This window comes from Dipodomys ordii, unplaced genomic scaffold, assembly GCF_000151885.1.
Source record: "Dipodomys ordii isolate 6190 unplaced genomic scaffold, Dord_2.0 Scaffold75, whole genome shotgun sequence".
Taxonomy (NCBI): Eukaryota; Metazoa; Chordata; class Mammalia; order Rodentia; family Heteromyidae; genus Dipodomys; species Dipodomys ordii.
In genome coordinates this window covers 1,632,133-1,647,850 of record NW_012267291.1, presented here as the reverse complement: position 1 = coordinate 1,647,850, position 15,718 = coordinate 1,632,133, and the positions used below count along the sequence as shown (strand labels likewise).

At 43.3% G+C, this 15,718-nt stretch overlaps 1 protein-coding gene across 1 annotated transcript in view; it reads left to right on the top strand.

Moving 5' to 3' along the window:
• Positions 1–15,718, top strand: part of Rab22a (RAB22A, member RAS oncogene family) — a 56,713-nt gene that overhangs the window by 26,164 nt on the left and 14,831 nt on the right. The window contains exon 3 of the mRNA XM_013024289.1: positions 9,349–9,430. Within this exon, the coding sequence (XP_012879743.1) occupies positions 9,349–9,430 (82 nt within the window). The remainder of the gene's footprint in view (positions 1–9,348; positions 9,431–15,718) is intronic.

Genomic DNA, 15,718 nt, shown 5'->3' with positions numbered 1-15,718 from the left:
CTTGTTTTTCTAGCTGTTTTAGTTGCAACATGAGATTATTTACTTGGTCTGTCTCCATTCTCTTGATGTGGGCACTGAGGGCAATAAATTTGCCCCTCAGGACTGCTTTTGCTGTGTCCCACAGGTTTCTTTGTGAGGTGTTTTCATTTTCATTGAGTTGTAGGAAATTCTTTAATTCTTCTCTGATCTCTTCTGTTACCCAGTATAAGCATCCATTTTAAAGTCAGGTCAGTGGAAGATATCCAAACTGAAACACAACACAAAGAGAAGGAAAAGATTTTTTTTTTTTAATCCAAGAGCTGTTGGATACTGTCAAGTCTTACACATAATGGACTTCAAGAAAAAGAATTGATAGCAGAAACTTTCCAGAACTGATAAAGTGATCAGGATCCAGGTATATCTGCAAACTCCAGTCAGAATAAACATAAAATAAACCATAGCCCAGGAGTGTTAATAGAGTCAAACTGCTAAAAACCAAAAATAAGGAACAAATCTCAAAAGCAGTCAAAGCTGAACATGAGATGATGGCCTCCATTCCCAGAATTCAGGAGGCTAAGGCATGAGTATTGCAGTTTGAGGCCATAGAGGGCTACATAGCCATATCCTATTAAAAAATACCTGCCATATACAAAATTACATGAACTGTCCTCTAATTTCTAACATTTGTGTTTTTTTTAATAGACACTAACTTGTCCAGGGTAGAGACAGGAATTAACTGGAAATGAGGACAAGGGAACTTCTAGGCACATGGAAATGTTTATCTTACTTTGGGTTATGGTTATATGAGAGTGTGAAATTTCAAAACTCATTGGACTGTAGACCTACACACTCCATTTTATTGTGCATTTATTGTACAGTTATATCTAAAATTGTACAGAAGTATCTAATTATACTATTATACCTAAATTAAAAATGTATGTATAGGGCTGGGAAGATGGCTTAGTGGTAGAGTGCTTGCCTCGCATGCATGAGGCCCTGGGTTCGATTCCTCAGCACCACATAAGCAGAAAAAGCGGGAAGTGGTGCTGTGGCTCAAGTGGTAGAGTGCTGAGGGACAGTGCCCAGGCCCAGAGTTCAGGCCCCACGACCAACCATTATATTACTCAGCTTTCTATCACTATAATGAAAAAATGTACTGGTGGCTTGGCTCATTCCTGTAATCCCAGCTTTTTAAGAGTCTGGCAGTTCCTAGGAAAAATAGTCCATGAGACTTTCAACCAGCAAAAAGCCAAAAATGGAGTTGTGGCTCAAGTGATGGAGCACCAGCCCTGAGTGTAGAGGTTAAGGAAGAACATGAGGCCCTTAGTCCAAACCCAGTAGCAGTATTAAATATGTGTGTGACTACACTTACATGCATGTATATAAATAAGCAAATATGCGTATAAAAGTGTATGTGTGACAATGAATACATATATGTGTATATTCATACATTCTTATCCAAATAATCCAAATAAGCAAGCTATGTTTTTCTAAGTCCATTGGACAGCTGAACATACAAAGAAACTTAAGTAAACATATATATGGGTGTGTGTGTGTGTATATACATATGTATATATACACATATATGTGTGTATATATGTGTGTGCATATATGTATATACATATATGTACATATAGATGTATCTATACATATATATGTGTGTGTATATAGATACTTACATACACACACACACACACGGCAATTGGCTCACGAAGGGAGATGTTTTACTTTGGGCCATAGTTTTGGATGTTCTGGCCCGTTGCTTTGACCCACAATGAGCATATGCTGTTGGTTTTGGGAGCATGTAGTAGCGACAAGCTGCTTACCTCACACAAATCAAGAAGACCTGAGATCCCACAGTCATCTCAGAGGGCATTTCCCATGGCCTGAGGACCCTGTTAGCACTTCTCTATAGAGCTAAACTGGGCCCAAGCTGTACATACATGTACCTTTGGAAGGTACTCATGAAGCTATTCCCATACTTGAGAGAAGAGAACTGAGATACAGAGAGGTTAATTGACTTGTGTGCCTGGTGGCACAGTTGGTAACAAAACTAGTAACCAAGACTGGGGAGGTTCTGAGAGGTCTTCCTTCTTGCTCATGTGCTATTATCTCCTGCTGCCTGGCCCAACCATTGTGTATGTGGAACTGTCTCCTGCAGATAAGAGCCTCTGAGTTCCCAGATACAGGTTAGTAATTGCATGGGGTTCATGCTTGCAGCATTGCCACGTAGTAAGGTCTGGCCATCTGAATTACAGGGCACTTACTCAATGTAATTTAGTAAAAGGAGAAACACCTGAGGAAACTGTTTATCTCGATGAGTAGATGTAGAATTAAGAAATGCGTGGAGTGTGTATTACTATCTTGTTGAAAAAAGAATAAAGTGGCCACCAGTAGCTCATACCTGTAATCCTAACTACTCAGTAGGCTGAGATCTGAGGATCACAGTTTGAAGCCAGCCTGAGCAGAAAAGTCCATGAAACTCTTATCTCCAATAAACTACTCAGAAAAAGCTGGAAGGGGCACTGTAGCTGAAGTGGTAGAGCACTAACCTCGAGCACAAAGAGGATCAGGGACAGTACCCAAGCCCTGAGTTCAAACCCCAGGACTGGCAAAAAAAAAAAAAAGGATTCAGGGGAAATCATATACATGGACTTTTTAAACCTGAAGTATTCCTAAGGAAATAGCTAAAAATATCAAGTGTGCAGTGAGAGAAACTTGCTGGCTGGAAAGGGAAGACATCACCGGCATCTCCATGGCTCGTGCATTTGGGCTATTGAAGCATGTGAGTGTGTGTAGTTTCTAATTCCAGCATGGAAATGACTGCAGTGGCTCATCACATACTGCCTGCGTTCACAGAGACCTGCCTCACCTGTCTAAGAGTGTTCCTTTCCCTTGCCCAGGCCATACTCTGTGGCTTCCTGAGTCAGCCTCAAAGCCTTTTTATCCTTTCCTACCCCCCACTGCTGCCTCATCTTTGTCCAAGATCTTCCTAGGGACACTTTGCTTGCTTCCCCTCCTCCTAGCCTTTCCCATCTAGTTGTTCTCTCAAGTGTGCTCTCTTCCTCTCCCCCCTCCCCACCAGCAGTTCCTGCCTATATCTCTTTTGCACTGTAAGGCACTGGCAGTAATAGTAGCACAGTGGGGAGCTGCCTTCTGAAGCAAATCCAATAGCGTCCTCAGCTCCTTCCCTCATAGTGGTCCCTCATTTAGTTGTCTTTGCTAAAGCATCATATGTGGGTGGTACCCAGGTAAGCACTTCATAGTTAATATTGATTATGTAGGTATCTGTTGGGAAAATTAAACCTGTGGAACTAGGTGGGTCTTTTTCTGTTTGTTTTTTAATTATTAAGGGGTTATAGTTTTGTAAGTCAGCTTATAAGTTCAGTGCTTCTTGGTCAATATCACCCCTTCCTTTGTTCTCCCCCGTTTCCCCTGAAACTAGTCTTTTTTGTTTTTTTTTTGTTTGTTTCGTCTATTGTGGGGCTTGAGCTCTGGGCCTGGGTGCTGTCCCTGAGCTCTTCAGCTCAAGATCAGCGCTCTACCACTTGAGCCACAGCTCCTCTTCCGGTTTTCTGGTGGTTTATTGGAGATGAGTCTCTCGGACTTTCCTGCCAGGGCTGATTTTGAACCACGATCCTCAGATCTCAGCCTCCTGAGTAGCTAGGATTATAGGCGTGAGCCACCGGCACCCGGCTAAGCTAGTTTTTTTTTAACTTTATTAATATTAGAACTGTATAAAGAGGAAGTGATTTGTTAAAATTCACAGTATTACCATGGAGCAGATAGAACAGAAAGGGCAGCCATGAAGTGTTGGCTCACCACGAGGAGCACTCATAACCACCTGTTCCCTACCTGCCTGTGGCCTCCTGACCACATTTACCACTCCACCTGTCCCAGCCCTGCCTCATGGCCAGGTGGCTTCTAACACATCCACACTTCTCTGCTTTAGTTCCTGATTTTGCTCTTTGTAGATTGTGACTCCTTGCCTCATCTATTGAACTGTCCTTCCTCCACTTCCAGGTACAACTCACAGTTCACCTCTTCTCTGAAGTTACAGAATATTCATTTCCTCTAGCTACTATGACAGATCCCAACAGTCATGGGCAGACATGAATTTACTCCTCTACTGTTCAGCAGATGAGAGATCTCAAATCAGATTCACTAGCTTCAGTTCAGTCTGGTTTCTTCCAGAGGCTCTGAGGAGAGAATTTGTTTCCTTGCCTCTCAGCTTCAGCTGGCTGACTTGGCTTGTGGCCTCTTCCTCCATCTTCACAGCTCATCACTCTATACTCTACTTCCATCTTCTAATTACCTTTTCTATCTCTGGCTCTTCCTTATCCCAGTGTAAAGAGCCTTATGATTATATCAGGCTTCCCTTATGTGATCCAGAATGTTCTCTCAACAAAACTGTTACATAATTACTTTTAGGCTCACCTATGTGATTCAGAATGCTCTTCCAACACAAAATTCTTACATAATCATATCTGACAAGTCTTTTTTGCCACACGAGGCCACCTGTTCACAGGTTGTGGGGTCCGGATGTGGCCATGGAGGGAGTGGCCTGCCTCCTATGCCTGGCATCACCCCTCTCCTGTGTACTTAGACTTGATTTTACCTCTGACCCTTACAACCTCCCAGAGTATGTGCCTTGTAATCATGTGTTCACATGGCCAGTCCCCCAGTGCCAGCCTCTCAAGAGCGGCAGTAGGGTCTTGATTCTCAGTTTGTCTTGCCCAGTATTCCTGCCAGACAATGAAAGGGCAAGTGTTCCAAGGAGAATACTGTTTAGAGAACGGCCGGGCCCAACTTCCTGCCCTTGGATCCAAGCATCTCTGCTTACTTCTCTGCTTACTGCCTGGTTCTTGTTGTACAGTGATGGTGGAGAGTTGAGCCTCACTCTGAGAACCCTACAACAATGGGCCTTGAGTACAGACAGCTGGTTTTCTTGATTGTGTTTATGATGCAGAAGGATTATGCCTGTAAGATGCGTGACAAACTTAAGGAGAGAGGAAGGGAAGCTGAATACTTTCATTAGTTTGCATTAGTTACGGGGGCTGTCAGTTGTTACATTTCCACATATGTTTATTGTATATTACTCATGACTCCCATCTCCTGACCCACAACAGTCTTAGCTGGTTTCCTTGTTCTGTTTTCATAGGTGCAAACGGTCCACATCGATCATATTCATCTTCACCCTTGCAGCCCATTGCACTCCCACCAACCCCAACACACCCTGTTTAGGAAGGCTCAACTCTTTATTTAGGTGGCTTTATGTTTAAATAATGTACCAAAGGTTCTGTGTGACTGAAACGTGGAAAATAATACTTGGGATGACTGAACCTGATGAACAATTTATTGTGCACCCCTGTGGGTAGTGACTGCTGAGAAGAAAGTACTGTGCAGAGTAGGTACAGTGGATCTGACTAGTCTCAGATGGGAGAGTTTACTGAAAGGATTAAAGATGTGCAACTGTGGAACACAAATCACACAATTTGCTCTAATTTGATTTGATGGTGCCTGATGGTGCTTTATCATTATGTACAACGTATATGCTGTTAAGTGTTTAGGAGTTGGTTCTGTTGTTAATTTTAGGATATACTGTGTTGTTCCTCCTCAGAACACAGTATCCATGTGCTATTCAAGGAAAATAGAGGGTCTGCAGTATAACGTCACTCATACCTGGGTTCTGAGAGAGTTAAACAAGTTCCTGCCATTAAGAAAAGAAATTTTTAAAGCATCTTGTAGCAAGTATTTTCATTGGGAACACGTACTCTGACCGAAGATCGTGACTACTTGGTGTGCATGAAAGTCATATTTTTAGAATGTCATGAAAAATGGAGGAGCATATGAAAGGCATTCTAGCTTTAGGAAATAATGCTGGTAGGGATTTTAGATTAAAGAGGTAATAAGATCTGCCTAGGCAGACTGAAGAGAGACGGTTTAGCAGTGAAAAATAAGGTTATCAGACAAGTAAATGGCAGGCTGGAAAATAAAAATGTATCATTTGAATGGCAGGGAGCCACTGCCTGTTTTTCAAAAGGCAAGAAGATATTGAAGTTATCGTACCCTCCACATGATTTAACTTGAACGTTACAGGAGTGATCCTGGAGTTCGAGCCATGACGAGAAGGGAATTATAGTAGTCCCACCCAAAGATTAGGGTTCAATTTGTAAATTCAGGGATTGAGGTTCAAGTATAGATTAAATATAAACTGAAGAACCAGCAGCTTTATTACAAAATTGGACATAAGTAACAAAGGACAAAGAATAGTTGCACGCTTGCTCTGTCCTATGAAAGGCAGATGCTATATCTGGGAACCTTGTATTTGGGATGTTATGGGTAGGACATCTTCACCATATTAAGAGTAATGGATTATCTACATTATGTAGATTTGGAAAACTGCTGTCCTCAGCAGGGAATGCAAGAGATATGGCAAGAAATCCATTATTGGGCCAAGCAGGTGCTTCTGTCCTGGGGCTAGCCCAGAGCTCATTGGAGAACATTTGAGAGAAACAAAAAGCATTATCCTCTCCCCAGTTTGGCCTGCCCCTCAAGAGAGGAACCAAATCTAAATGCTACGGTGGAGGAAGTATTTCTTACAGGTAGGCTAGGTCAAGCTTTCAGTCTAGCAGCTATGCCTGTCACTGTGGGCCCAGTAGAGTAGGGATATGATCATCTCAGGCACACAAGCTGGGACTTGCAGCAAAGGAGTCTCTGGTTCAACCCATGCGTGAGCAGCAGAAATGCCCCTAAGATGCCATGAGAGCTCAAGCATCAACAAGGCAGTGGTGGTGGGTACAAGAGTTGAAAGTAGAATTCCTAGCCAGTCTGGAAAGAGTTATCCATTTTAGGTTGGGAGCCACAGGACTTACAATCCCTGGCTCTTTGGGGTTTGTTGTTGTTTTCCAGAGAAGGCTAAGGAACTGGGTCCCCTGAAAGCAGGGCAGTGGGATAACACAGAGCTGGCGTGCTGGTGTCAGAACGCAGCATACTGCTGGGTGGAATGAACGACGGTTTGAGAGGCAGCCCAGCCAACCCAGAGTAGGAGCTTTGTGCTAGTCCACTCACCTGTGATTTTCGTCTAGCAAGGAAGCTGCCTCCTGCTGGGTACAGGAAGCAGGCAGGGATGTCATTGCTGCTTTTCTTGGTTTTTGAGGCAAGACAGACAAGATTGCTGAAGAACTGGTAGCATTGTCTGGTGAAATTGCCACTAAGAGACAAGCCACACACTTGAGAGTGCTTTGGACACGAGAAGACCTAAGGGTGGGCTGAAAGGTGTGAGGAGTGCTGATCATGTGGCTTCAGTCCTTCAGAACTCTCAATACTTCACCAATGTTTTCTCTGAAGGTGGAGGTCTGTTTTCATTAAAGGTTAATGGGTGGCACATGGGTTGGACTTCAGTCTTTGCTGATCCTGTAATGAAACATTTCCTTTGTCAGCCTTTGGTTAGGTGAAGCATACTTCCAATCCTTTCAGTAATCATTGTATACACATTGCGTGGCTGGCTCCATCAACAGCCTGGGGGGGTACTGTTGTCACTGTAGTGTGATCCCACAGCCATAATTGATAGAGGTTGTATTGCATGCTTTTAGGACTAATTGCAAAGGAAACTCAAACATTTCCTAGGGCTGCATTTAAATACCACTAATACTACTACTAATGCAACTGTGTATGCATATAGCACATTACCATTTGCAAAGCACTTGCACATACATCATCCCATTTAATTGTCTCTATAAACCATATTTTTTTAATGGTTAGGTCATTCTGAAGTGAGAAATTCTGTGTCACATCTTAATCAGTCACAAAGTTCTTGATAAAAATCATTTATTGAATGAAATAAAGGCTATCTTGCTTCCTGTCCACTTTCCCATCATCACGATCACTATTTTGGAGGCTACTTGCTGTTCTGTAAGTTTATATAAATATTGACAAATATTCATTGTATCAAAGTTGAAGCTTATCTGAAAATGTGTAGCATTAAGTTCAATGTCTTGTTTAGAGTGATTACGTTATGATGATTCAAGAGAACAACTTGGCACTCAACTCCAGCCAGCTCATTACCCAGTAGAAAAGAAGACAGGGCCATCTCTAGACTCTGAACCAGGCTGGGATGCTATAAGAAGACTTGGAGACAAAGGACTTCCTGGGCTGGGCATGGGTGGTTCAGACCTGTAATCCTAGCTACTCTGGAGCCTGAGATCTAAGAATTGTAACTCAAAGCTAGCCCAGGGAGGAAAGTCGATGAAATTCTTATCTCCACTAAACTACCAAAAAAGCCGGAAGTGGAACTGGGACTCGGGTGATAGAATGCTAGCCTTCAGCAAGAAAAGCTTAGGGACAGCATCCAGGCCCTGAGTTCAAGCCCAAGGACCTGCACTGAAAAAAAGCTCCAGACCATCCACTCATGCTCTCTGCCTACGGGTCTCAGGAAACACAGAGGCTTACAGAGGAAGGAAGCTCTGCTTCAAAGCCCTTTGGTTAGAGTGCCTGCCTGAGAGTGAGGGCAGTGTCCTGAGGACTACTGTTCCCCGGTCAGGGCTGAGGAGGTCCCTGTGCATGGTGGCGGCTTGAACTCGGGTCCTCTCAGCTTTTTGGCTCATGACTGGCAGCCACAGAGCCACACCTACCAGAAACACACCCATCTCTGCTCTCCTCCTCTTCTCCCCCCTCCCCCCCCAAATTGGAGATAAGACTTATCTGCCAGGGCTTGCCTCAAACCTTGGTCCTCAGATCTGAGCCTTCTGAGGAGCTAGACTTATAGGCATGAGCCACCAGCAAGGCTGTTTTATAACCAGGACCCACATGGTTTCCAGGGTGCTCTGCAAGTTGGGGTACTTCTTTACAGTTCTCACTTCATCATCTACTTGATTCTTGTTGAATGTCTTAATTTTATTAGCTTCGTTGTTACCCTGGTTCTTACTCAGATGTTTATATGGGCATGTGGCCTGGGAATTGGGAAAGTCAACCCCAAAACAGCTTAATATTTTTTACTAGTGCACAGATTCCCTGAATACCCTGATTTTTAGGAAATTTTCTCTTGATAACATCTTTTTAGTGACAGCTTCTTTCTTAATGCTTTACTAAGGAGGCTAACATCTGGATACAAACCATGCCTCAGTTCTTTTGATTTTACATAGGCAAAAGTCTTCTTTCTTTGTGCTGGGCAGCTGTGCCCAATGCTTTATTTTGACAGAGACTTTGCAGCCAGCATCTAAGTATCTCATAAATACTCCAGAGAGAAACACGGTTAGGATATAGTGCAGAGCTGGGAGTTTGAATGTTAAGTCTAAGTGATGTTTCCAACTGGGGCTGGAAACGTGCTTTAAATAATTGTATTCTGATCATTTAGGTCTCTCTTTATAGGGCATCTTTTATGACCAAGACTGTCCAGTACCAAAATGAGCTACATAAATTCCTAATCTGGGATACAGCTGGACAAGAACGAGTAAGTCACTCTTTAATTTACTATATGTGTTTCTGAGGCCCAAACCAAATTAAAGCTCCAACTAAACTGTCAACGTTCCTGTCATTTCATGTTCCTCACTTCTTTCCTGTGCGCCAGAGACACATTTATTTCCATTTGCGTAAGCCAGCCTTTTTCTTTTCAATTAGAGACACAACGTCCTCTGATGGAGAAAGTGATAATGGGCACTGAGGGCATTTTTATACTTTTTAGTGTCTTCAAGTAAATGCTGACTAACAGGCCTGATCAAATCCCACTCGAGCATTGTATATAATTTGAGGCTCCATCCTCTAGTAAAGATATAAAGGAATTAGTGGTAGGAAGGGAGAGTTAAGCACAAGTCATTTATAGCTGCCTTTTAAAAGCTAAAGAGGGAACTTTACAGCATATAAAGTTTGAGATTTAAGTGAAATGGATGAGCTAACTAACACCAGTGCCTTGCCGTAAGTACTTAATAAATGCCTGGTGGTAAAATTGACCAGAAGGGTTATTTGCCTAAGAAAGAGCTAGTCCAGGCTGGGACCAGCTGCAGCAGCCCAGGCCTGCTGGGATTTGAGGAAGCCCACCCAAATATGAAGGCAAAGGGAAAGAAGCAAAGTCATATCTGCTGTTTCCCCTCTCCGCTAGGCACCAAGTCCCTGCCAAGGCTCCTGTGGCAGCTACCCCATCATTCAGCTGCTGTTTAATTTTGTTTTCAAACAGACTATCAAAACAGAACATCTGATGGATGCACAGTGCTATCTTAAGCTCTTAAAAGTATACCAGAAGTAATCAGGAAAAATAGTCTGTCATCAGGGTCTTATCTAAGACAACATAGATACTGTGTATGGTATAAAACCTGACAAGAATCATCACAGACAAATGGAGGAAACAAAACAAGCCATTACTAGTGTCCTAGATGTAGACACTACATTTGTACAGATTTAATGTCTTAAGTTTGTTCTTTTTAGTTTCTTCCATTTTTTTGATGCTGGATGTCATGCTCCCATGTAGTTACTCATCTGAGCTGTGTCTCCTTACGGCCCTCCATTCTCCACTCCCTCCCATGCTGATGTGGTCCTCTAGGATGGGGCTCCTGGGGCAGTTGGACCTCTGCTAACCATTACCCTCCCAAACAAATACCACTAACCACAGGGTCCGCTCACGTTTATCTGCATACAACCTGGGTCTGTTCTGTTAGCCATGAACTGGTGGTCTTTTCCCTTCTAGTAGTATATGTGTCCTTCCTCAAAATCCCAGGTCTCAATTACACCACTTGATGGTGCAGCAAAGCCCTTATCATAAAGAATCATTCTGGAGGGGCTGGGAAGGTGGCTCAGTGGTAGAGCGCTTGCCTTGCATGCCTGAGGCCCTGGGTTCGATTCCTCAGCACCACATAAGCAAAAAAAAAAAAAAGAAAAAAAAGCCAGAAGTGGTGCTGTGGCTCAAGTGGTAGAGCGCTAGCCTTGAGCTGAAGAGCTGAGGGACAGTGCCCAGGCCCAGAGTTCAGGTCCCACAACTGGACCCCCCCCAAAAAAAAGAATCATTCTGGAATGCAGACCCATTATGCTTGCCACCAGAGCCTATCCCATGGTACACAGCAATATATAATCTTTTTACTGGAACATGAAGAAAGAAATACCCAGGATGTACGCTTCTCCTTCCTGGTCATCCATAGCGGTATAGAACTAGCTGGCTTGCCTGCCTCTTGTGTCTTCCTGCTTTGAATTGCTTCTTCAGCAGGAAAAGTTGTTCTGAGATAGGAATGTGCCTCCCCTCAAGGAGGTGGCCCCATGCAGCATCAGCTAGGCAGGCGATGCCATGGGGGCCAGCTGGGGGTGGGCCCTGACTAAGAGCCCCTTCATTAGGGAACATCAAGAGAAGAGCCCCACTTAACAAGCACTGATTTTAGCCTGTTGGTGCTGGGCATCATATATCCAGGCTTGCCAGATTGCAGGACTTAAGAAGAAGTAGGCATCTGATAGCGCATCACATTGTTTGAAGTGCAAGAATCTTCACACAAGATGCTCTACATGTAGGCCTGTTCTGGTTCAAGGACTGCACTGTTGTCCTGGACAGGGCTTTCAAGGCCCTCAGTGTGCCAGTCACAACTTTTTTAACTCGTCTACCACTCTGCCCTCTAGTTGCAACTTGCCCATGGCTCTCCAAGTGCCTCCTACTTTAACCCTCCAAACCCTTCTACCCTTTAAGCCTTCAGACCCCGCCTCTGGGGCCTTGGGAAGAGTCTGTGACTCTCAGATGAGATGGCTGCCATATACCCATGTTGCTCCAGCTTAAGTGCAAAGGTTTTCTTGGGTTCCTCCACACTGCTCCCTCATGTGTCCTGGTGACTCCATTGTCTCACATGTATCTCAGACGGATCTGTTTCCGCCACCACCACGGGCGTCTTGCTCTCTCAGCCACCTTTCACCGCCACTCAGCTGTTGGGCAGCTTTTTCACTGGTCTCTGTACTTTTCCCTCTACCCAGCTCTGCCCTGTCACTTCCACTCACAAGACTCAGAGTCCTTTTAGAAACCCTTCTCTGCTCCTCCTAACACTCTTTAGTGACTGCCTTTGTCCTCTGGCCTTGTTTAGAAGGGGCCTGCGCAGCCCACATGCCCCGTTCCACTTCTGTCCAGCCATCGGCCTCTAGCCCACAGGTCCTGACACAGTTGTCCTCAGGCCCCCACATGCGTCAGTCCTTCTCACTGGAACTTGCTCTGCTCTCCACTCACAGGCTCCTTACCACATTTTGGTCCCAGGTTAAATGTTACACTTTGGAGTTTTCTCTAACCCTCTGAACCTAACCAGGGGTACCAATTCTCTCACACTGCCTTTATTCATTTTCCTCAAGACACTCATGAGATATAACTAGCTCTCTTTCTACTTAACCTTTACTGAGCATCTCTTTGTAAATTGGGAGCTAAGACTACCATGTCTTGTTCTCTACTAAAGCCATCCCTCGCACACCTGATGGATAGCTAATGTCCAGATAGTGATTAGGTGGACAAATCAGCAAATTAACTCTGTGTATTCTCCGCAGTCTTTGTCTTTATCTGTGTTATCATCACCTGTTTTCCTACTTAATCTGCCTTCCATCAGACTGAGCTCCTTGTAGGGAGGGGACACTGTCTTCATATCTCTGCTCTCAGGCCCTAGCACATGGCGTTGATATCAATAAACTTAGGTCATCTGATGGCTACCCTGTTTAGACACAGGGAAGGACAGTCTCTCTACCTACATTTACCATGTGAGGAGTGCCTCCAAGTAGAATTTTCCAGCACTTATATGTTTATTTAGTTCACTACAGCAAAGAGATTCATAATGGAGCCCAGCACTGTTATAGAATGAAACCCCTTTTCCGTGAGCTGGCATCCTCCTCATTTTCCCTAGCATCTGTTGTCACTCATAGCTTTGACACAAGTTATTGTTCTAGTCAAGTTATAACTGATTGTAAAGTGATGTGTTTAGGGGTTGACAGCAGTTTTGAAAGCTTATCCGATATTATATTACTCCTTGGTCAGTGGAGATCTTCTTAAATTCTATGAAGAGAGAAATACTGATTGGGATGTTGATGTACAAGCTTAGAAAGTAGTCCTGTGTATATCAAAGGGTTAAGAAGAGCCTCAGCAAAGCTGACCAGAGCCTTCAATCATTTCTGATGAAAATTGTCATTTTTACATTATACTAGGACTGTGAGAATCTATTGTGCAATGAAGGATTTTGTATTGTGCCAGCATATCAGATGTTTATCAGAAGATTCATAGCCAGGTTATCAATTAACTTGCTTCAGTGCTCATCTAAAAAATTAGATACTGGCTATAAAAATGAGCCCAGGCTTTTTTTCAGCTGCCAGGTAAAATGAAACTTGTTTTCATGATTTTACATTTATTTTCTCAAGACAGCCTTTGCAAGTCTTTTTTGCCCCTCTTATTCACAGTTCTGAATGAGTTCATTTAGTCACCTTTTCTTACCAGTTATCCTTTCCTAATGGTGCGAGTGTTGAGATGGTATAACACTGCATGAATGAGCACTGTTGAATACATGCCATAAATATACTGTACATGTGGAGAAACACGTCAGATGCTTACTGTCTGTATGTGACAATATAGAGTAAAACATTTTAACCTCGTCTTGTAGACACTACAGTCAAACTTAAAGATTTATATTCCTGGGGCTGGGAAGGTGGTTCAGTGGTAGAGTGTTTGCCTTGCATGCATGAGGCCCTGGGTTCAACTCCTCATTACCACATAAGCAGAAAAAAAAGCCAGAAGTGGTGCTGTGGCTCAAGTGGTAGAGTGCTAGCCTTGAGCTGAAGAGCTGAGGGACAGCGCTCGGGCCCAGAGTCAAGCCCCATGACTGACCAAAAAAAAAAAAAAATAGATTTATACCCCTGTGTTGTCCCGTGGTTCTTCCTGGTGGCCTGATCTCTGAGGAAACACTCTCATTTATTTTGACAGCAATTATGGAAGGAACTATTTGCATGTTTAAAATCAGGGATGAGTATAGGAGCTCAGGGCCACCGAGAGCTGGGGCCAACAGACTGTGATCTGTGGACCAAACCCAGGCTATTGTCTGGGCTTTACTTTATTTACCTAAGTGTAAGTATAGATATCACATAGCCCACAGCTGTTGAAGCTTTTTACTCGCTGGCCCCTGCCAGAAAAACTTGGCTATCCCCTGATCTGCCTGGCTTTGGAGCCATCTTTTTTGTCTCTTCAAATGTTTCTGTCTTCTCCCTTTACACCAAAAGAAGGGAAGAGTTTCGGTGTTAGTAACGGAGAGTTTTATCGCATCCCACAAACCACAGCTATATGTAAAATATTTTTAAATGACCACTTGAAGGCCCTACACGGCAACCAAATAGCCAGGGATCGAAAAGTGTGTCGTACTGGCCGCCACGCGCCTTTTTATATATACTGTCCCACGTCAACACACCTCAGTCTGTGGACACTAGGTAGCTAGGATTCAAGCTGAGTGCCGAGTCTTCTAGCTTGCGGTATTTGAGCAGAGTTTGGGGCTGCTAGAGCAGTTGGAAGAAGAGGAGGCAAATACCTGAAAAAGATGAATCCAGCAAGGACAGCAACCTGAAAATCTCTTTATAAATTCTTTCAAGTGCTTAGTTGATCCCAAGACAGGAAGAAGACATTACAAAACCTCATACACACCAACCACCAGAGCAGTAATAAGACTGCACGGAGATTTCACATGCTGCCCAGCCCAGCAGAGCTGCAGTTGAGTGCGGTCCATTGAAACTTGAGGAGGTGCAGGCCTTACGGGAAAAACCAGGGCCTGGGACTAAGGGCATATACCAAGTAGACACACCCTAACTATGCAAAATGGATCTCAGCATGATGAGCCAGTAAATTAACCTTCGTTAGAGAAGTGACAGAAACCAGGTCTACAGTGTGTCACTCACGCTGTTGAGTGCATAAGCAGAATTGCCATACTTAGGAAGAAATGGGAAAAGGAACTGCAGCAAGTAGATGCAATCCCCAAAGTGGCTTCTTACTGGAATTTGTGGATACAGAATAAAGGTATTCAATTAAAGTAATTGAAAAAAAGTTTTTTAAGTAGTAATAGTCTTAATCACAGATTTAAAATCTCACCCAGAATGGACACTAATATAGAGAATCAAATACAAATACTCAACTAAGATGAAAAGTTCACAGGATGAGCAATAAGACAAGTCAGACAAACACTCAGTACCATAGAGACAAAGTTTAATATGTGTGAAATTGGAGGCTCAAGAGGAGTGAAGAGAGAAATGGAGATAGGGAAAAAAAAAATATATATATATATATATATTTCAGTAAATAATGGCTGAAATCTTGCCACATGTGGTCAGACATCAGCTCATAAATCCAAGCAGTTCAGAACATAAACAAACATGAGTGCTACAAAAATCCATCTAGATAAATCATAGTCAGACTACTGAAAGACAAAGGTGAGAAGAAAAATCTTAGAAACAACTAGAGATAAAAGATAACATCATATTCAGGAGAATAATGTAAATAATGGCTGACTACCCACAGAAACATTGGAGAACTGAAGCCACTGGCACAGTATCTTTAACATGTTGAAGCTAAAAGCAAAGGAAAACACAACAACTGTCAGCCTGCCAGAGATATCTATCAAAACAAAGCCATTTTCAGAAAAACAAATAGGAAGAATTGAGCAGCAGCAGTCCCAGAAAGTTTTTCAGACTGAAGGGAAGTGACAGCAGTGACACTCGGAGCCCCGGGAAGAAGAAACAAGCACTAAAAATCCATCATTTCTTTTTCTTGTCA